General features: G+C 36.4%; 1 protein-coding gene across 5 annotated transcripts in view; it reads right to left on the minus strand.

The window, feature by feature from the left end:
• Positions 1-23,731, minus strand: part of ASAP1 (ArfGAP with SH3 domain, ankyrin repeat and PH domain 1) — a 121,650-nt gene that overhangs the window by 66,810 nt on the left and 31,109 nt on the right. For all 5 annotated transcript variants that reach the window (XM_026843773.1, XM_026843771.1, XM_026843772.1 and 2 more), the window contains exons 2-3: positions 10,235-10,307; positions 901-1,046 (exon numbers count right to left, since the gene is read on the minus strand). In XM_026843773.1, the coding sequence (XP_026699574.1) occupies positions 901-1,046; positions 10,235-10,307 (219 nt within the window). The remainder of the gene's footprint in view (positions 1-900; positions 1,047-10,234; positions 10,308-23,731) is intronic.

A 23,731-nucleotide genomic window follows, 5' to 3' on the forward strand; every position in this document is an offset into this window, starting at 1 on the left:
ACATCTCTGAGCTGAAGACTGTTTTCATGACCACTGTACAGAAGTTTTCCCCATGTTTGCTCTCTTCCTACACTCTTCCCTAAGATTCACTCTTGGGCAACTATCAAAATGGGGCTACTGGCTACATAGACCTCTGATGTGAACCAAAGCAGCTGTGCTCATGCTAGGGACTCTAGGAAAGTAAGTAATACTGCTTATACTTTACACACCAAAAAAGCTTGGAGATAAGCCCAACTATAAGAAAAATATAAAAATGAAGCTACCACTTTCTGAATACAACAGTGGTCAAACCCATGAAACATGATTTCACAAGAAATGTGGCTTCATTACTTTCAGTGTTGGGAGACATTTGCTACAAATACACTTTTATTATCCAGCTTTCAGAAGTAAAAGGCCTAAGACAAACTTCAGATCAGGCAAACCTTTAAACTACCTTCATAAGCCCAATATTTAAACAATGGATGCTTTATATACCACAGGAAAAATGGACTACTAACACCACTTAAACATGCTGCCCAGTTATTTTTCATCCAAAAAGTGAATTCTCTTTTTGAGGTAAGACAAAACAGCCATAAATAATGGAATTAGATTTTTAACTGGAAAGACTTCAAGTCAGGGAATTATTTAAAATTACGTTCCAAAAGAAGAGATAGATATAACACCATCAATCCCTTGAGAATGATGCCCAAGTGATGTCTTAACATTTCTATTTTTCTTCTTAACTTCCAATTAACAGTCAAACACAGGGAGTGTGTAATAACACCCTTTAGAGATAACCTCGGCAAAATTATTCTGTTTTTTGAAAGAAAACTGAAAGCATCTCTAAAATTATTATCTGGATCATGCAGATACTTTATTTTGGGAAAACTAAAAAAATAAGAAAAATTTGGAACTCCTCACCAGGTTCTTCAGCAGCGTTGATAGCTCTTTAGTAAGCGTGGAAAATTTTACAAAAGCTGTGCCAAGATCTGGATTATCCCGACTTAAAAAATTACTTCCAAATTTATCTAGCACTTGTGCATAGTTTTCTTCATTTTGAACATGATCTGCAAAGAGAAATGAAAGTCAGAAAGTTTTTCTTGTGGGCTATTTTAAGCTTATGTATGGCAATATAGTGACAAACCAACCAAACAGTACTTTCAAAAAAGCCACCAGTTAATGCATTTACACCGGAAATTACAATACATTTAGAATTAAAAGAACTATTTAGCAATACACATATATATGCTTCTTTTAAATCAGCAACTTGAATTTGTAACATCAATGAAAAAAGCTCTGTAATGAATAAAGTAATAAGATCAATGAAAGGGCAAACAACATTTTTAAACAACTTTTAAAAATTGTAATGTAGAACACTTAAGAACAAAAAAAAGTCAACAGTATCAGATATAAAACTAAAGGAGACTAAGTCTGAATCTGACTGCAAGTTTAAAAGAAGAAACAAGTCTTACAGTCAAAGATTCCCTTTTCACCTGCTTTGTAAAACTGAGCTACCCCACAAAATGGAATGTATATTGATACATAGCCAAAGACTTGTTTCAATACATTTAATAGTAAACTGGATGTATATAGAGATCCAGAACCAAGAAGATGAAATTGAGGACAGTGAGAGTGAGCAAAATCCTTAAGGATGAAGCAAATTCCAAAATGTTTTTCCTGCTTGTATTGCTTTCCTTTCTGGCATCTATTCGCACATTTTTTTTGTTACTTCCATTTTAGCATCTTCAAATAGAACATTTGCTACTACAGCCCTTTGGGACACGCTTTATCACCTCCATCTCTCTTAAAGGAATATTGTTGGTATTAATTAAATCACATTTCACTTTAATGAGTTTCCTAGTCTTACTGTGTTTCTTTCTGTAAGCCACCAACACAAAACCATAGAGCTATTCCAAGTAGAACAAGTCCTGTGCAATGAAAGGAGGGAAAAGAGAGAGAATAGTTGCCAATAGGTACCATGTTTTCCCCTGGAAGACCTACAAGTTTTATATTTTCCAAGTTTTCATATTGACTGAGAGCATATGAATTACAAGGGGGAGGGGAGGACAAAACCGAAAAGAAGAAAAAAAAATTTTTAAAAACCAAGGTAAGTTTCAAACAAGGCTGGTGGATAATGTGCCACAATGCATGAATCCATTTTGACAACAAGAGCTGATGAAGAGTTAAACAGTAAGACTTCTTAGGCATTACAACTACTCAAACCCAAAGTGCACTAAAGCTCTAACAAAAAGCAATAAAGACAACAGAACCCCCCCCCACAACTCCTATTTACCAAAACCAAACCCCACACATCAGACAAGTTACATTCTAAAAATCAGACATTAACACTGAGGTTTTCAAAATGCCAGATATTTAATCATATGTTAATACGGAGTTGTAATTCAAACAGTATGTTTTTAATAAAACTGTTCCAAAAGCATACGGTTTTAATCAAATAGCTTAGCATTAAAACCAAGGAAACCACTATATAATAAAATATGCATTTTGTTTTGAAGTAAAAGCCGTTGCATAAATATACACAGAAGATTTTATCTAAGAAGAAGTTTTGGCTTGTGCTAAAAAAGCTGAAATGTACCCAACTGCGCTGAAGGAAAAGGAAGGATAATGGAACAAGGTTGGTAAAAAAGTCTGTTAGATCTCAGAACCCCTGTCCTTGCCTCTGTGGCACTTCTAACCCCACGGTATTCCTAGCTATTTGATTTTAAGCACTGTGTTATTTCATAAAGCTTTTTCAAAAATTGTTTTGTAAAGAGACTGAAAAAGAGCTGAAGACGACCGTTTCCTTTATCTGTGGAAAGGGAAAAGAAATCACTGGTCAGAAAGAGGAAGCAGGAAGCAGATCATTGTCCTAGAACAATATATAGGAAATTCTCAAGAATCCAAGATCCCATATCACTTAACTCTTGAAATGAGGCTTTGATTAGGATGTAAAGCAATACTTCTGTAATTACTACACATAATTCAAGTACTGTGCAAGAATAATAGATTTTCAATTTTTACCTAAGTATCAATGTAAATCTTGTAAAAGGATAAGAAATATTTTCTTTTGAAGAGGTAAGGTAGTTCCCTACTTGACCTTAAAGGCACACAGATGAAAAATTGAATGCAACGTATGAAAAACAACATGCTCAGAGCAAAGAACATGCTGTAATCTCCCTATAAATGCCTCATGCAAACACAGAAATTACTTCCTAGTGTCCTAATAGAATCTCCTTTGCATGAAGAAACCTTTAGCATACAAGATGGTGTTTACTTCCTTAGATATAAGTACTGCAGGAAGGACTTAAATAACCCCAGAGAGTGAGACGCGAAGACTGACAGCAATACATACAAAGGGTAATGTTTGCCTTTTAGAACTGTCTTGTGTCCTCTCAATATCATAAACAAAGCTCAGTACTGCGCTAAAAATAGAACAGCTTCCCCAGACAGACATCCTCCTCCTTCAGCAGCTCCCTGAGAGGTGCCAGAATGACGGATGACTGAGGGTGGGCTCTGTACCCACTGACAAAGGCAGCTCTCTTAGAAGGGGCTATGAGCAGGGAATGGGGCCTCAGAAATCATCCCCTCCCCGATGGGATCTGCCAAGGCAGCCTGTACCTGGGCCCGTGTTGAGGACCTCACCACAGAATAGCAGATGTAGTATAAAGCAATATACTACACCAGATTACAGCAGTGAGATTTTCTGATCTGAAAAGCTGTTTAGAGAAGAGGAGGCTGAGGGGAGACCTCATAACCCTCTATAATTACCAGAAAGGAGGCTGCAGAGAGCTGGGGATGCGTCTCTCTAACTAACAAGTGATAGGACAAGAGGTAATAATGGCCTCAAGTTGTGCCAGGGAATGTTTAGACTAGATATTAGGAAGCATTTCTTTCCAGAAGGGGTTGTTAGGCATTGGAATGGGCTGCCCAGGGAGGTGGTGGAGTCCCCATCCCTGGAGGGGTTTAAGAGTCAGGTTGACATAGCGCTGAGGGATTTGGTGTAGTTGGGAACTGCCAGTGTTAGATTAAGGGTTGGACTGGATGATCTTCAAGGTCTTTTCCAACCTAGATGATTCTGTGATTGTATAGGCATATACTCTTCTCCACAATCCATACCTTCAACTCCAAGAAATACTCAGCACAGAATTTAGCTTTGTTTTGAAAAAAACCTGGTAGGACCCAGTGCACAGCAGTGTTGTGGCATACTTTACTTCCACACCATAACCTGTATATTGAGGATTACATCCTAAGAGGAAATAATAAACACACATCTGGAGATGTAAATCCAAACAAGTGAGGAAAGAACGACAGCCACAGAGGCTTACAGCAGTCTTTTGCCACACAGCAGTACTCACCAGAAGCAGAGCACAACACTTGCTCTGAGCACCGAGCACTGCGGAGGCTCAGGCTTAAGGACTCCCGGGGCGGAACCCCACTTTGTTCTGCTGCCCCAAGCAGTCACCTGAAGTTGTCTATGAATGAAGTCACCTTGTGGTAAACTTTTCCCAGGACAAAGAGAAAACTTAAATCAGGTTTCCAAGGCATACAAAGAATTTGTACTCCTTCACTGAAAGCCACAACATTAAGTACTATGTTTATTTCCCAATCAAAAGTAACCAGAATTACTGCTTCTGAACCCAGTGAAAATCATTGTGTATATTAAGGAAAATGAAGAACAAATACTGTGAAGAGAGGTTAAAGAACAGCCTTTATAGACTGGAGCTAGAAAACACATCACTAAAATTAAAGCTTTAAATTTCCTTTGTGTAAACGCATTTTTTTCAGATATATTACCCTGCAAGAACCTGAAGAACACCACCAACAAAAAGTTAAATAATTTACAGAAGAAAAATGCACAAACACATCTCCTTCCTATCACTGTTTATACTTAAATTGCACCCAATGAAATATAAAGGATGTTTAAATTACAAAAAAAAAAAAAAAAAAAAAAAAAGAATCACAATTCAGAACCCTGAGCAACTTGAAACTATTTTTACGTTGCACTTACAAAACAGCTTTGTTCCACGGGTAGCCAGAGGAAAAATAACCAAGGTCAGAGCCAAGCTGCATGTATGAATGGAAAAACATACACATGAAAAAAGACTCAAAGATTTTAGAAAAAGCAAGAAAGTTGGCAAGGTTAAAAAGGATGGCAAAGAAGTTATTTCAAATAAGAAAGCATCTTTTCTCATTTCATCCTTTGCACAGCTGAAATCTAGTGAAAACATTAAAAGGAAAGAAAAAATATTTGACCACCATATTCATATCTGGACTTGATATCAATAATGCCTTCTGGACTGAGATTGCTGAAGGGAAAAGTAATAAAGCCTTTTTCAAAGACTTCTAGAGCAAGTAACATCTCAGTGAGACCGCAAGGTTCTCTCTAGATCATCGCAGTATAAGAGCACTAAGAGATAAGACAGCCCAGAAAGGCAGATGACGTCTTTTTACATGTGTTCATTGCTGATGTGCTTCAAGAAATTCTCATGAAGAATTTTCTTTCAGCTCTGATTCAGAGAATTTATACCAAATCTAAGTGCTGAGTAGAGTTCATAACAGCTCACAAAACAAGCAAAAGCAAATTGCTTAGACCCATGTATAGAAAAATAATAGGCAAACTAAAGTAAAGTAAAGCCTCTTATTTTTAACAGCCTCAATACCATAGGAAGAATTAGAAGCAAATACAATAGCTATTTTTAATAAGAACTTCAGAGAGAACTGAGAATTCACATATGCACTAGCAGAGCAGTAATGCTGATCTATTTCTCATAAAATTGGTAGAAACTACAGTGAAGAACCGAATAGGTGGACATGTAAATAAATACAAAATGCTGAACACGGTTTATAAAAAGAAATTTTTACTTCCAAAAACTCCTCCCTCCAGGGGATCAACAAGCATATAGGGTGTGGAAACCCACATTAATTGATTTGTTTGGATTTCTGAGAAAGTCTGTCCCTAACAAAAACACTAAAAGGAACTAATCAAGCTAAGGAGGGAACTAATCAAGCTAAGGAACTGAAGGCAGGTCAAAAAAGATGTGGTAGGGGAAAGGAAAGAATAAAGAGTCAATTTTCTCAGCAGGTGGTCACCAGTGAATTCTTGTATGAAACAGCGATAAGGCCCAAAACATTTAACAACATATGAGTTAGGAAATAAGATTCATAGTGATAAACTTTTTTTTTTTTCCATACAATACTATAAATTATTCAGGGAAACAGAAACAAAAGCTGCTTCCAAAGGTGAAATAATCCATCCAAGCCCAGATTTTTACAACAATGATAACATATTAGAGCTTGGGATCTACCCTTCCCCTTACATTCAGCATAGAAAAAGTTACAGCTCAGCTTATCCTAATGTAAATGAAGGAGGAAGTCATACGTATCTCACCCTAGAAATCTCTACATATGTCCATTAAATGTGCACAGCATCTATGGCAACAGGCTCACATCTGGGTAGCTCCCACGTTAGGTGTGGAATTCCACACTGAATGGCCCATGCATGAAAGTGTGCATTAGGCAGCGTAACACACATGGGAAAACATTCCTAACTTTAAGAAACAATTGTGCAAGTAGACATCACAAAGGTTCTTCAGTTCTTCACCTCTATGTTTAATACCAAGCAAAACAAAGTTGACCATCAGAAATTATTAAGAAACACAGAATGGAATAGAACAACACAGAAATGTTGTCATAGCATGCTTAAACCCAATAATATTGTGTGAAGTTCCTGTTGTCCAAAATTCACTTGCTTTAAAAAAAATAAGGCTATGCTGCCATTTTGCAGAAGGAAAGTAAGAATGATTAAATGTGACAGTTTCTGTAAAAAAATAAAAAAACCCACCCTCAAAAACCCCTAGGGCTGCTGAGTTCAGAAGAGAAGTATTGTGGATGACTGTGGAAACAACTCAATCCAGAAAACTATGTCAAGAGAGAGAATGGAAAGCACTGAATCAAGTTGGAATTCATCCACCAAAAAGCCCTCTGACACTGATTTAGCAAGCTTTGACACTTGAAAGCCCCCTACAAACTCTCAAGCTCCAGAACATGCAAAAGTCCCTCAATTCCACCTCAAATGGATCATTCTGGCAGGCTTGAGGCCAATGTTTTGAGACATGGACAGGGACAGTCTCGCCTTCAGGTGCTTAAGGCCTGAAGAGCATGCATGGGACAAGCTTTGCCAGGGAGTGTTTAACTAGGTTAATGCAAAACTATGAATGAAAAAGGTTCACGTGAACTTAAATTCCTTAGACAAAATTAATTGTAAAACTCTGTTAAGAAGTATCAAGCATCACAGTATCAGCCCTGACGCAGGCAATTCCTGGCCTTTGTATCACTGTGCACTGAGAAAGTGTTAAAAAAAACCCAAACCTTAAAAATCACTCCATCTTTGCACTGTTTTTCTACTTCCTCAAGCATCTGCTGTTGATCATTGTGGGAGACCATGTGCACTGCTGGTCCAACTCAGTACCTTTGGTCTTGTGTGGATTTTATGTTTTTAGTTCTCCATTGTGCAAATTCTTTTGACTGAATTTGGGAATTATACCAAGGAACTAATGAAAAAGAGCTATTGAAAAATCTACAAGAAAACTAATTGTGCCATCTACTGGTGTTAGAATTCAATCCAAATGTTATGGAAAAGCTAGTCAGAACAGATTCGCCACTAAGTTCAAGCACCAATCATGTAAGATGGGCTCCTAGTTCCAGATGCAATCTATCATGCCAGAAATAAAGAGCAAGGCAGATAAGGAGGAAATGGTGAGAAAGAGCTATCAATTTGTATGTCTCACTGGATTTCATAAACAGGACTTTCCCAAACAGTACTTCCAGATAGGTAAAAAGGGATGGGATCTTTCTAAGGGATTTCCACATTTATGTGCTAGTGTTTTCATTTCCACAGCAGTAGACCTAAACCTAAACAAAACAAATGGGTGAGGGATGTGCACAAAAAGAAAAAAGTATTTGGATGACATTTAAGCTCTCCTCCCAACAGAACAGAGTCCCTTGCGGTTCATAATTCAGCAATGAAGAGGAACAAACCAGCACACCAGAGGGCTAGGGCTTTCTGAAGAATTCTGTATGAGGCATTGCATTGTATGAATGTCACTGTTCAAATGTTACTTCAGGCAAAACACTGAACCAAAAAATGCCCACCCCAGTACAACCCAAAAAAATCCTAGCTATGACTTTTGGTAGAGTATGAATTGGATTACTGAACTAAAGAGAGAAAATTTCTATTGCCCCCAAATAATCATTTTCCACCAGTCCAGCTAAAGTTCTCAAAGGAGATTATGAACTAGGGGAGTTTTACAAAAAACATTTCCTACTTTAGTAGCTTAAATATGTTCTCAACTTCTAGCAAACAAATCTATAAAACAAAATTCCAATTCTGAGTTGTCATTAGAGGCTTTCTTTTGAACTACAAAAATAGTTACCTAATTCTTGCTTGAACGGATAAACAATGCATTTTACAGCTGTTTTTAGTGTTTTACATGAAGTTCAACAACAACAAAAAAATCCTTTCATCACTGAAGCATAACAAAATAGCTAGCTTACCAATCCTCTTTGTACAAGCAGACAAAATGAGTTTGAGTTTTAATTGAGTCACTTTACACTTATCTTTACAAGGTTTCACATGCATAGCACATGCTTTTAGTCTTGTTCTTAGTAACCTTAGTTTATCAGTTACACCATGAATTGCCTCCTGTGCACATCTTGTCGCATTATAATGTAGCCTATCACAACAACATTCTGAAGAGGGAGCTAGAGTATTATATATAGTATTCTTTATCCAAAAGAATTCATACAAACTTGTACATTTCAAACCAGATTTACTCAAAAAAGAAAAACACAGAGAAGAAAAAAGTAAAAACAGCAACCTAATTATCTCTGGTCCTTTTAAAGTGCAGAGGCAGCCAATTAAAACCATTAACCCACCTTCTACTGATTTTACTCAATGTAACTAGTTCATGATACAGTGTGGCCTATCTACAGGCATTGAAAACAGTATCACTTATTACAAGACTCAAATCAAATAATAGCTAAAATCTCTAGTATCATTTATATATTTCAAAACAAGCAGAACACTTTTAATGTGCTCTACTGTTTTCATCAGTTTTGAAATTCAGGAAGTAGGTACTTTCAAATGGAAAAGCTGTTTGGAGCATCTGAATACTTTTAAAAGCATACAACTAAATACACATGTACCAAATACTATTCTCACTTTGTATCAGGCTTCACAGTCTATTGGGAAAACATTAATGATCACCTGAAGTTATAGAAAAGCTAATTAAAACATAGTGCTAGTAGAGCAACAATATTAGGGACTGGCTGAGAAGAATCTACAATACATTAGAAAACTCACACACTTCCATAAACATGAGTAAATGGGAAGCATACACAAAACAACACAAACTAAGACAACTCAGAATCGGCTCTGCATAAGGAAAGTATTTGCTAAACTGATTATTATTGCTAGGAAATAGGAACTGGAATTTTCGATAATGCAGTACTTATATTCAGATGGTTATTGGAAGCTCTTCTAATTTATCTGCCTTTGGTACAGTTTTTAGACCTTAAGAGAAACAGAGACAGAAGCCAGGTATAGTTTATAATCTTTTTAAAACCTGATTTGTATGTTGTTCTGTGTTTGATTATCATTTGTTACTAAACTCAAACTGATTATTAATCCATACTCCAGCCACATACCCTTTCAAAGTTATTACTGTAGCTCTAATAAAACATCAACAGTGTCTTCAAACAAGCAAAATAATGATAAATCTCCACTATTTTAGGTAAGAAGGGAAATACTTAATTTTTGTTGTGCATGGTATGAGGAGAGAGCATGTGTTAAAGAAACAAACACATCTACCCATAGATATTTCTTTTTATTTATTTATTAAATTTGTAACAAGTTCTCATTCTTATCTCACTTAGAACTGCAATCCATAAATTCAATCTAGGACACCATCTTGTCACTGTTCTAGTTGAACTGATTGAAATATTATGACAGAAGGAAAATTTACCCATGGGAATTCTCCTACAGGCCTTTGAGAAGGAGTATGAGGGTAAAAGAATTAAGAGTACATTAATCTGACGTATAATCAGATGCAAAGAAAGAAAACTTTTAAGTGCCAACACTCCTAAACAGATGAGCTTTTCTTACGGTATATACTTCAACAAGATAAACTACAAGACACTTCTCAAACTTGAAATCAAATATTTAAGTCATTTTGTAAAACTGGAAACAATGTCTTACCTTGCCCCGAATTATATATTGCTTTCACAGACTTTTTCACCTTCTGTAATGCAGTTCTGTCTTGATCCAATGCCTACAAATAACAAGAAAAAGGCAAACTTAAATATTTAATTGATCAGTAGAATACACTGTAACATTTTTAAAAATGAAATTCACAAAATAAGTAGTTTCACAGGCTAGAATAAACTGCAGATACAACATATTCAGCCTGCAAGAAGGTCTGAGATCATTCAACCCCTTCAAGATTAATTAAAGAACTGAGCGGAGAAATGCTCTGAAGACAGTAGAGCTGTAGTGACAGTGCTAAAAGAACACTATTGTAGTTTTGCAAAGGACAAAGCATTTATTCAAATTGTAATATATTTTGGAAAAAAAAATAGTTAGTAGATGCTTCTACTATAGCCCTATAGTTTCTACAACAACTAAGTTGCTTGTTAACTTCTATGATTTTCCCACAGTAACAGTCTTCCAGCCATACAGATTATCATACTAACCTCTTGTACCAAACCAAACAACAGAATTTTATAAATACAGAAGATGAAAAGTAGCAAATGAAAAGGACTAAGATCTAATTTTGTGCAACAATGTTAAAGGAAATATAAAAATACTCAAATGTACATTTTCAGGATTCCATCATTCCAAATTTCAAATTTTCTGCAATAGTTTCAAAATCAGAAGAAAATGTTATTAAGTAATGATGAATTTAGGACTAGATTTCTAGCTGTCTTTTTTAAGCAACAAATCTTCTCCCTATCCACTCTCAATCTGCTGTAAGAAAACAAATTAACATGAGAAAGAACTTCATGATAAAGCAAAAAATAAAATCAAAGTAAACATTAGTCTAGATCCATGGAATTAAGAAATGTAAAAGCCACATAGAGGTACTGTGCACAGTGATCCAGTTAATTTCACTTAAGTGTGAGTTTTGGATATTCTGCATACTTAATATATTGTACATGGTACCCTGCAACACATGCAGAACTTACACAGAAATGTTTAAATCATTTCCTGTATTTTTTTCCCCCATTTAGATTGTAGGCAATTTCCCATCACATAAGTAAAGTCAGATCAATAATCTCAAGTTTTAACGAAAATGACAGTATTTGCCACATTATATTCACATTCAAATCACTAAAGATTGGAGAACTTGTACTCAGAATTACTGGCAGAATGCAGCCCCACGGAGCCTGTTAGGTGGCGTGGACTACGAAGTTCACATTGCAGAGACTGTGCAGTAGCATTATTATCCAAACAGCTTAGAACTTAGAGCTTCTGTGGATCTGATATCTGAAGACTGGCAGACCACGGCAGAACGACAGCTACTCCTACAGCAGAGTGTACCTCAGAGAGGGTCATCACCAGCAACAGTATGAGTGAAAACTTAACCAATAAGCAGAGTTTTCAGTGTCAAAGCTGAGATGATTGAAGTATAATGCACTGGCCATTAAGAAACTCCAAAAAAGCCACATCAGGAGCTCCAGGTCAACTAGAGTGTTCACCACTGGAGATGGTCATACAGGAGGGTACTGCTCCCCGGTAAGTTCAAAACATCAAGTGTTTCGGCATTTTATTATTATTTTCGGCATTAACATTATAGTTAAGCAATACAAAAAAGTCTGTAACAAAAGAAAATGTAGTGTTTCTGTTCCTGAACTGAAAACCATCATATTTTTAAATCACACAACCTGGTAGCTAAAGCTAGAAAGTTTGGAAACACAGAATTTATGTAAGTGCTTTCTAATACTATTTATCATATGCAAAAATCATTATTATTTTGCTCCCCTAAAATAGTAAGTTTGACTTTACTTTCTTATTGACAGTTAAAATTTTTAACTTTTATAAAACAAAGAACTTTGTGTTCCCTTTCAAGACACTGTATAGCAGGTGATTCTCCTTAAGACTACTTTGCAAATGCTGTCAAAAGTTTTTGCTTCTGCCTGCATGCTATGCCAGACAATAGTTATCATACATTTCTACTGAAGTTCTCTTCATCTTCAATGACCGTAAAAAAAAAAAAAAAATAAAAAATTCACTTGTCTATTGAGAGTTTGAACACAGGATAGAATAAGAAATTGAAACTAATATTTTGGAGGAAAAAAACTAACATTGATGAGATTCAGAGATAAAACTTTGCACTAAATTTTAATATTGAAGCAAACTGAACACTCATGAGAAGAAAATAAATACAACTCCAAGAAAGATAGTACTTGTTCCTTAAGATATCAAACTAGAAGACTAAGACAAATAGACTAGAAAAATGTTCCAAATTGGATTTGATATATAATTAAATTTATTCACTAATATGGGAGCAAGAGGGAAGGAAACATTCATTATTTTAAGAGAGCAATCACTGAGCAAAACAACATACAGAGATGACATCCACTGCCTGAAGGAGCCAGTGATCTAACTCAGGATGACATCACAGGCCAATTTTGTATTTTTATATTTGCAAATATGATCTTTACGTGAACTAGTTCTTCTCAGTCAAAAACTCTAAATAAAACAAATCCACGCACACTTACAACAGTATACCAGAGTAGACTGCAAGATAAATACCACAGCAGGAACCCAATCCTATGTAGGATTCTAGGTACATAAAAACTGTTTTCTAGGGGGTTTGGGGTGGGGTGGGTTTTTTTAGGTGGTTGGTTTTGTTTTATATAACTGTAGGTAATTTATTTCCAAATATATTACATTCCCCTTGAATGTCTTTGCCTAGTAATTTTTAGTTGCACTCTGCTGCAAAGGAAGCTGCACTCAGTGCTCAATTCAATTATTATTCCAGAGTAATATTACCTTTTAAGTATGTTAAAATAGAAGGAACAGCCTTGCCTTCCCCTGTTAGGTGAAAGCATGCTTTTCCAGTATCAATTCATTTTATTTTCCAGCATTTGGAATACTAAATATTTTTACACCCCATCTTGGAAAACACAAAATCTGACATTCCAGTAGAAGTGACATACATTTATATTATAGAAAATTACAATGCCTTAGAGAACCATGGGGTCTCAGTGACAACCTCCAAGTATTCAGATGGGCTCCTTCCTACTTTCCTACATACTAAACTGTTCCTCATCATCACCCATTCCTGGAAAATGCTTCTTTCTTCATTTCTGTGATACCATCTCCCAGGGGGCCTTTTTAACTTCCCTGGGAGAATGTTTTCTTACCGTCTTATGCATTCTGAAAGGACAGATAATTTACTAAAGGTTCCTGGAATACAGATTTGAAACGTCCTTGGCTGAACAAAGCCTTTTTCTTGAAAACAGCCATCTTGGAGCAAGCTCTATCTTTATTCAAAATAATACAAAATCAAGTGTTCACAAAACCCCCTGAGACATAGTAGTGAAGAAATGAAGAGACAAAACTCCCACCATATTTAATTTGCTTATATAAAATTAAACAAGGAAAACTCCTCACTCCTCATACTCAGGAGATTTACTATGCATGATCTCAGACATACTCCCAGACAAGGTTTTATATTCCTGCAGTCCCTTATATTGAAGCTTACATGCAAGAAGAAAACCTCCTGGATCATTTAAGATCAGCTCTTCTAGCTAATCAGTTTGGAATCCCCCAGTCATCCCAGATTTAATTCTTCCATTCTGCTAAAATTCAGCTACTTTGAACCTACCCTGCAACATCAATCTACATGTGAATTTGGCAGCTTTTAGTACACCAAAGATAGATAGCGATCCAGAAACTAGCACTTCACACACTGCACAACAGTATAATTTCTGGTTTAAAATTTAGTAGCTATTGAAGCAGAGCACAACCCAAACATACAAATACCCTTTACTAAGAACAGATCAGGTTCTAGATGGTTGAAGAGAGGCAAAAGCAGTGTCTACCTGTGAGAACAGCAGTGCATAGCTCTGCCTCATCTCGCAGAGACTGCTGTGTGAATTATGGGATGTCAATGCACACCTTTTCTGCACCGGTACCAATTTGTGTGTGTCATGCTGGTAAAAGCGTACATGCAGCTACCCAGTGATCTACAGCACTGAAATAATCTACTAGGAGGACTCACCTTTCCTCCACCCCAAAATTAATTTGATATTGTTTCCTCAGGTGGACAAGTTTTCCAATTTTTATGTTAGTACAAATAGCTGCCAGTAAATGTACACCTTAAGAGAGAGGGTGCTGTGAGAAGTCTTGCCTCTGCATGTGAAATGGTAGCTCTAAGTACAAATTTCTATCAGCGTGCAATGGACGGATGGAAGGTGTTGGAAGCGTGGGAAAAGTAAAACAGCAAAAAAGCTACAACACACATGTTTCCTTAACACAGAACAAACACAGGACAGGCTGGAGATCCAGTAATTTGTTTTGCCGTGGCACCAAGGAGGAATGCAAAGCGAAGTGGAGGCTGCATGGTCCCGTTCTTCCGCTTTTCTCAAGAAACATGTGACATGACTATGCAGATTTATTTCCTGCTCTTCCTCCTCTCTCAAGGACTGTTGTGCAGTACTCTGCAGACCTTATCTCTCATTCTTCCTCTTTTCCCACAAAACCAGCAAACACCTTGCACCAAGGAATGTGCCGTGTGGTTACTCAAGAAACAATGGCTTGGCCACAGTCCCACCCACTCACACATACATATTTAGATAAATACTACCCCAAGTCTGTATCTAACTAGGAGGGACAATAGTCCCATACCAAATCAGAGGGATAGATCGGTGAGTTTGTGCTCCTTGCACACACGCACACGACCCCCAGAAGGGATGACTTTTGGTACGATTTGGGCCTTCAGCTACACCAAGTGATCACCCAGAAATTAAATGTGTGTGATTGCAATCGGGTTTTGTGTATAGTGCTATATACCCAAGCTGCCGTTTGCGCATTTATCATAGGGATTCTCAAAGAATCTGCAGATGTTGCGTAAGAATAAACCATACTATTTGTGAACCTGACTGCTTCTCTTGAATGCATATGGGCTGTTCGTGCATCTGGTGTCAGGCCTCTAGTTATGACCATAACTGGCCTACCTATTAAGAGAAGTCCAGGTGCCCCTAGCCCCTCTAATCTCTGAAGAGCAACTAGAACACAAGGGGATTCATCTCTTACCAAATTAATTAGTTAATTAACTAATTCTGCAACACAAGGTGAGCTAAATCGCAGTGCTCAAAAGGAGTCCCTGGTTTTCACGGAGCTGAAGTCACCACAGCAGCTCCTAAACTGGATCACCACGTAGCCAACATGAGTGCTCTGGTATGAGGAAGGAGAAACACTGCTTTCTTTAGTAATACAGATTTGAACTAGGTTTGTGGTTTGAAATTGCAAGCTAGATGCAAAGTAGCTAAATTTTAGCAAAAAGGAAAAATTAAATCTGGGGTGACTGTGGAATTCCAAATTGAATAGTCAGAATTAGTCTGTTCAAGTCTCAGTTACAGTATCCACATAAGAAAGTAGAGCAGTGGCACCTTACAAAGTTAGAACTGTTCAGCACCGATATCAGTTTTCTTCACAATAAAATCCAAACTTGATCAGATGGACAATAAACGCACACTAGACAGGTTAATAACTTATTACAATGCCACTGAAATTGCAACAAGACAAAACCCCATAATGTACCCGGTGAAATATAACCAAAAGAGAAGATGAGACTCAAATGTTGGTCTCTGTAGCTTACCCACTCAAAAATAAGCAGGCTATCAAATTCACTTAATTCTGTACATGTTCATACCACCCTTCCCATCCTTCCCTCCCTGCTCAGTTTGTACAGGACCTACCAGACACCAGTGTGAAGTCTGTCTTCAATGTCACGTCTACATGACAAAAACAGGGGAGTGATTAACAGTTTTCTAGAGACACTTAATCACTTTAAGTAGAAGACAGATATAGACAGGCACACTTTGAACTTGCCCTGAATTACTTCAAAATCCAAAGGGTCCAAATGAGAGAAAGTAAACCAAAAAACACACATCAACAAGCACTTATCACTGTAATAACTGCTACCAAGATCATGTGCTACACCCTTATCTACTAGCTACTCCTCAAAATGAGACCAATTAAAAGATAATATTCTTTGTTAAAAAAAACATGATTTCCCTGAAAATTAGAAACTTCCAAGTGTTTAACCGTAAACTAATGAAGAGAGCATCAGTAATCAAATTTAGGAAATACATTTTTCCAGAAAATAACTTTTTTCAGGTAATGCCAAAACGTAAAAGAGGTCCCATCAGCTGAACTTCCCTCACATCTCCTGCTGCCTGTTACACGGCCTGATGCAATGCAACAGCCTCTCTCCAAACCTACATACATGAGAAAAATCAGGCCTTCAATGCTGTAAATGTCACATTAGATGAGCAAATTCATTTGTGTAGTCTTTGAAAAATAAGTCACTAAATTATTCTTCAAGTATTACTCAAATGGCAGCACAGTAGATATTACTTGTAAAACCTATCTCTAAAAAGTTCAGTATTACTATATTTTGTTTTGACAAAACTGATCACTGGATCCCTCTTTGCAACCACACTCCTACCCAGAAACCTTTTTTGCAAAAGCATGAATGCAGATACTAATTACTACCTATGCGTGAGTAATTCTAGATAAAATCAAGTTAGCATCACGTTTTCCCTAGTGAACGTGGAACAGATATTTGATCTTGTGCATGCTCTGACACATTTAGGAATATTTAACAATATTTTGGGCAGTTCCTCTCTAAGTTCTCAGTTGAGTTACAGTAATATTTCTGAGTTTAGCTCATTTTGTGCACAAGGTACATTTAGAGATAATTGAAAAACAAAACTATGAGATTTTTTCCAGATATGATGACAGAGATCAGATTCATTTTTTAACTTCTGTTGTGTAGGAGATGCTGAAGAACCCACAAATAGTGACAACACTTGAAAACATCCAGTGCCAGATACAAAATTTTCCCCGTAGGCACAGCCTCTAAACCAACTTCCACTGGAGAGAAACTAATCTTGGTGATAAGTATCACAGAATGGTTTGGGTTGGAAGGGACCTTAAAGATTATCTAATTCCAACCCCCTGCCACAGGCAGGGACACCTTCCACTAGCCCAGGTTGCCCAAAGCCCCGTCCAACCTGGTCTTGAACACTGCCAGGGAGGGGGCAGCCACAGCTTCTCTGGGCACAGTGAGGCATCCTCAACTTCTTAGCACAGATATTCTTACCTTTACAGTGGCAACAGCATATCTTGAACTAGCGATGACTCATTGGCACAGCTATCATCTCCAAACTCACTTCATTATATTAATCAGCTTTACCACTACTAATTAGAAACCAGACAGCAAAACCAGCAACCAGTTTTCATGTCACTGCAGCACAATTTTACCTATTTCTTACTCCAGCAGCAAACACATTAGCATGATTGCTGGGATAAAATGTGGTTAAATCTCAGAAACCAGCAAAGCTGTTGCCAGCCCCACAGCTCCTGAAGATATCACTGCACTAGATTCCCAGGTTACAAACACAACTTTTGCTAGCATTAAAATAACACTAGCAAGTGGTTGCACAGAACACATATAGAAGAGTCTTCCTACATTACAAATGTTTCTGTGCTTAAAAATAAGTACTGTAGCGCTCTACTTTTTAGCAAGTCATGTCATATTCTCAGTCTTTCGCCCCCCCCATCCTTCTTGTCTACATTAGCAATCTGCTAAGTACTACTCTAAAAGCACAAAGGGAATGATCTTAATAGAAACTTGTGCTGTCCTTGAGTTGTCACAAACCCCTCCTTAAAAATTTTTCAAAGTCCAGTGGAAAAACATTACTTTGACTGCAAGTATTGGCTACAAAAAAAAAAAGAAAATCATATAAGCCCTTTTTTTCCAGCATACAAATACACAGTTCCATAAAAATATTATATAAACAAAATTTTAATAAATCTATTGGAGATACTTGTTATTTGAAAAACCCAATATTCTATAAAGTGCCATTTTTATTTAACAAAATGTAACCTAGAAAACTTATACGCAGAAGACATAACTAAATACAATTCAAAACAGCCTGAAACAGAACAAGATTATTTACTTCCTAGAACAACCAAAGAATAAATACATCTGAAGACAGCAAATAGTTGAGCTGAAGTCTTCCAAAAGGAGACAAGCTGAAAAGAAGATGGCTTGAAAACAACATAAACACAAATGCACTAAATAAACATGCTAGCAGACATAAATTTGTTAGAAAGAAATATGATTCTTAGCAAATTGAATTGGAAAAAAAGCATGAAAGTCTCTGGAGAACTGCTTCCCCCCTCAATCTGACTGTAAATTTCACTAACAGGAGAGTCCTTCAGTTACAGAACCACAGTTAAATACCACAAAACATTTTCCTTCCGTGTTAACTCTTCTCTTTCTTTTTCTTTTGAAACCACAAAATATTCTGCAGCATGCTCTGTATTTAAGCCGTTATCCCAGTAAGTCACAGGTATTATCCATCAGGGAGGGAAGAAGCACTAGATCAGGACTGATGAGTTATGATTATTACCACCTTCTCAGGCAGCAAGAGTCTTTAAATATTGGACAGAGACTCTGTGAATGTGACAGAAGCTCTAAAGTGACACTCAGGGATAGATAAAGCACACCCTCACTGAGCCACTGTCAGCCTCACAGTGGTGATGCTATTACACAGTACACTTACACCTCCTAGCTCAATTTCAAATCAGTATTGTTATTTGTTGATCTCTGGTATCAGCTAGCAGCGGAGATATGGAGGACATCAGAAACATATTCATGGTAGACCAAGCTGTTTCAAAAAATTGCTATTACTATTACAATCCCTTTTTTCTTTAAAAAAAAAATGCATCATCGGGGGGGGTAAGGGAGAGATGGTCCCTTACTTAACAACAGAAACAACCCATGCTCCTTCTCCTCCTAAGCCCTAAAGAAATACTTAGATTCATACATTGATACATGACCACAATATTTAATTTCCAAATTATTCCAGAGAAAAAAACAGATATATTAATGCATTAAAATTGTTTTATGTAAAAAAAAAAAAAGCGCCATGAAATGGTGTCTATTTGTTCCAAGCTGCAAATCTCAAGACTTTCACCAGGATAAATAAATAAATGAGTTTTCCATTACAACATAGACCTTGAAGACTACTCCAGATTCTAGGACACTGCCTACAGCTCAGTTTCGTTTTGCTACTGAAGAGTGGTATGATGACAGACTCAGTAAGACCTCATCTTCTATCATGTTAAACCTCTAACCACCACCACTTACTACGAAATTCAGAGCTACAGTCGAGTGACCAGCTAGGAGAATCTACCATCTCATCCTTCTTACACTGTATCACATAGACTGACATTTCAGGATAACAACACAAGGGAGAATAACAACAAATCTAGAAACATTCTAGAAAGTAAACACAATCAATTTTTGTTGGTTTGTCTTAACTGTTTTGTTTGTGGGTTTTTTCTCTGGCAGTGTTCAAGGCCAGGTCAGAGGAGGCTTTATTTAATCTGATCTAGTAGAATATGTCCTTGCCCATGGCAGAGGGGTTGGAAATAGATGATCTTTAAGGTCCCTTCCAACCCAAACCATTCTGTGATTCTAAAAGTCAAAAAGGGAAACTGTAAGTTTTACAGTATGCAACAGGAGTTGTGTTTCTAATCATAATGAATACCTTGGCTAGAGATGATTTACAAAATGCACAAGATAAGTTTTGAGTCTCCCCTTACCAAATGGGAAAAAAATATCACAGGAGCATAATTTAGATGTGTAGCATAATTTTGAATTTCAATGTCATGTTCTTTAATACAAGCATATTCTCTGAACATATTTAATTTAGTGGGGGAAATTACAGAAAAGGAAACACAATAATGGGAATAGTCAATTCTAATATTTTAATAAAAGCTTCATTTAAAAACCTCTACTTTCTCCTACACTGTCTTTCACTTCTTTTGATCAACATGTAAAAAAAAGGTTTTTAGTCTACATTATGCTAAGATGCACATCCCATCTTCACTGTGGTACAGAAAACCAACAGACCTCTAAAAGCAATATGGGCTGAAAAAACTCAACCCATAAAAGTGTATAACATTCTGCAATGATACATACGCTTTAATTAACAGAGTAATTCTATATAAAGCTTAAGACCAAAGCGAGATCTGCTTTCTCAATGTACAAGTAAAATACAGTGAAATCAGAAGGGATTCTAACCTAAAAAGCAAAAACCTATAATCCAATTAGATTCTCTAGGGTTTATTTTGAAGATGCTAGTGCACATTATATGACCACTGGCAAACCGTTAAATCTAGAAGGGAACTTCTGATTTATGTGCAAATGCGTAAGCTATAGCAATCAAGGGTGCAAGAAAAGGATATACAAACAGCACTGAAATCCTGAAGTGCAGAGGTAAAATTAATTTGCTCAAGCTGTGTACAGGACCTGACAAAAGTCACTGAGACAACAGAGAAGCTACCACTTTTTCCTTGCCACTTTAAATAGAGAGCTGATTTTAAAGGTATTGTTTTAAAGTCACAAAGAAATGTGAAAGAATTTGGCAGTAATTTCCAGTATGTTAGGAAACAGTATGAGCAATTTGCAAGCAAACTACTACTTACTTCAAAGCATTTTTTAACCTAGAATTGTGTTTGGTAAAAATAGTCTTATACTATTTCTCTTTTAAGACTGTATTAGAGAACACACACCCTTAGAGAACATTCTATAGATTTTTTTTTTAACAATATCAAGTTTCAGACATAATTTACAGCTAATATCCCAAACACAACTAAATTACACTAGCAAAAACTTTCTTTAAAATACTGTCAGATATAAAAATAGCAACACTGCATTCCATTTAGAAAACGCAACTGATTTTTTTGATCACAGATTTAACTGAATATTGTTAATATAAGTAATGCCACATTTATAACACAAGTATACAGTTGTACTACTAACTGAACAAATAAATACTCACTAACAAAACAGTTAACTGCCAAAAAAAGAACCACCCCAATTTATGACACTTTTCAGTTACACTGTCTAATCATTTTGGGAGGCACTGTGAAGCAGCTCCTGCAAATCTGCAAAAAATAGAAGAGTTTTCAGGAAAGGAAAAGTCTTGGGAATAAACTGGGAGAGAGGTGTGAATGCTTCTAAAGCATTCAAATTCCACTGAATCAAAAGCAAAAATTAGACAAAGATAACAACATTGCCATATACGCAGCACCTGAGTAGAAGGCTCAGGTTCGGTGGAGGTAGAGAAAACCATGCAGTCATCCTTCTCTTGCTCAAGTAGGGCTTAAAACACTTTGGCTAACCCTTGTGCTAGACTCCCAGACATACACTCACACTGAGTATCAAATAATTGTGCAACAAACTGTGCCCTATAAAACATTATTTCAGGGCATTTTTGTCAGATAAAACAGACTTTGTACATAACTCACAGTGAATCAGAGACATAAGAGACCTTAAACACAGCAGTAAGTATTAACTTCTTGGAAATCAATATTCTTGTTCTACTAATGAAAACAGCAGTTTATTCAATAACAGCCAGATTCTAGTAGCAGCTATAGTTTATTTTTCTTGAAGTCAAAAAAAAACCAATCAAACCAACCAACAAACCTTCAGAATGCTCAGTTTATCACTTCCTTGTTATATTAGATATTGTATGGAAAGTCAGTTTTCAGTCTGTTTACTCTTGTCTCCTCCTTTGGAAGAGGCATTCCTATGTCTGTTCTTCAGATAATGACTACTTATTTAAGGAGATTTAAAACACATGGGTCCCTGGACATTGTCTTCTGCAAAAAGCAGCAAGGAAGTTGAAAGTAAAATCAGTTTCAGTAAATCATCAAATGGCATTTCCCAGAGGATTAGCTAGAATATAAATTAAAGCACCTGGGGCAAAGTAAAGTTTGTGTACGGTTCTGCATACAGTAAGAATCGGAAAACACCAGTGAGAAGGAAAATACTGTTGGGTTTTAGGGAGTTTTTTTTTATTTTGTTTTGTGGTTTGGTTTTGGTTTTGCTTTCTTTACACAGCAGTCTTGCAGCTCAAGAGGATATATATCACTTCAAAAGCGTACAGGTTGACAATATTCTTCTCTAAAATAAGGAATATAATTTATGATTCAGAATCAAGACAGGAATTTGGGAAAGCTAATGAAAACCAAGACTGCTACCAAAGGGTAGGAAGAGTGTATGGACAAAGCTGATCATTATCACATAGCTTTTCATTCCTGTATAATTTGTAACTAGAAAATATAGGTTACACTTAAACATAGGATAAAGCAATGGCATAGTTTAAAACTCACCCAAAAAAGCAGTGATTACATAATAAAGCATATTTAACCAGAAACCAAGTTACTCATACTTTAGTTCAATGATTTTTCAACTACACAATCCCCCCCCCAGCACAGAATTAAGACTAATACTAAAATAATTGATTTATGGCATTTATCTTAGTTACCTGGTTCTCAAAAACAATTTATTCATTCCAATTCACTCTAAAAATTATATTAGCTAATCTTAATGGATGCTGGTAGTGCTTAAATAAAATTAACATATCAACATCAACCTTAAAGATATTCAAGAAGCTCACACAATTGATGAAGGATTTTACATAAAAACTAGACAGACCAAGATGCTAGAAAGATAGTAGATTAATAGGCTGCAGTATTTTAAAATTAAATAACAGCACAGTAGCTCTTACAAAGCTGCAAAGAAGCAGCTATGAACAGAACATAAATTTCTAAATTTATGCAGCATCGTACTCCCTTGACAACACTTACTTAGCATGAAAGATACTTTCTTCGTTTTTACACCTCAGCTTCTTCACTATGTTTTTTAATAAAAATTTAAAATCTCTAATTTAAATCAGCAGAGACATATGAATGAAGATGGATTTTTCTCCTTAGGAAATAACAAACGTCTCACTGTTTCAGGTGTCTACAAGATACAATAGATGTCTTGTAACATACAATACATGTATGTATATAGTTAAACTCCTTGGAATACAGAAGAAATGCATAGATAAAATAGTGAGTAAAATATCATGTAAATTTGGACAAGAAAGATGAAATGGTTAAGCAACTGAAGGCTAAAATAGCACCCCACATTCCAGCTGGTATATTATGACCAGAAGCAACAGGTCAACAGGCATCCCTGCACACTTCTGTGGAAAGCCATAGAGTTCAGTCACTCCACAGGACCCGAGGATGGTTTTCCTGTCTCCTTCTGCCAACCACTCATTCCCACTACTTACTTTGTACCAGCACACTCGTGTTCAGAAAACCACAAAGTCAAGGAATTGGATCAGATGAAAACTGACTTTTTTGTTGTTGTTGTTGTTGCATTATGGCCAGCACAAAGGAGGACAACTATACACACGGTGGTTCTATCCTTGTCAATGGATGCTCAAATTTATAACAGATTAAAATTGCCAATTGAGAAGACAGATGATATTTAATAATTCAACTACATTAAGATCTGTTCCATCCCAGCTGCATCACTTGTATTCCACCTACTTTTGATCCATGAAGATACACTTTGAGACAGTAAAACTTGAATCCTTAGAAACCAAC

Source organism: Athene cunicularia, assembly GCF_003259725.1.
Source record: "Athene cunicularia isolate RWA chromosome 2 unlocalized genomic scaffold, athCun1 chr2_part1, whole genome shotgun sequence".
Lineage (NCBI taxonomy): Eukaryota > Metazoa > Chordata > Aves > Strigiformes > Strigidae > Athene > Athene cunicularia.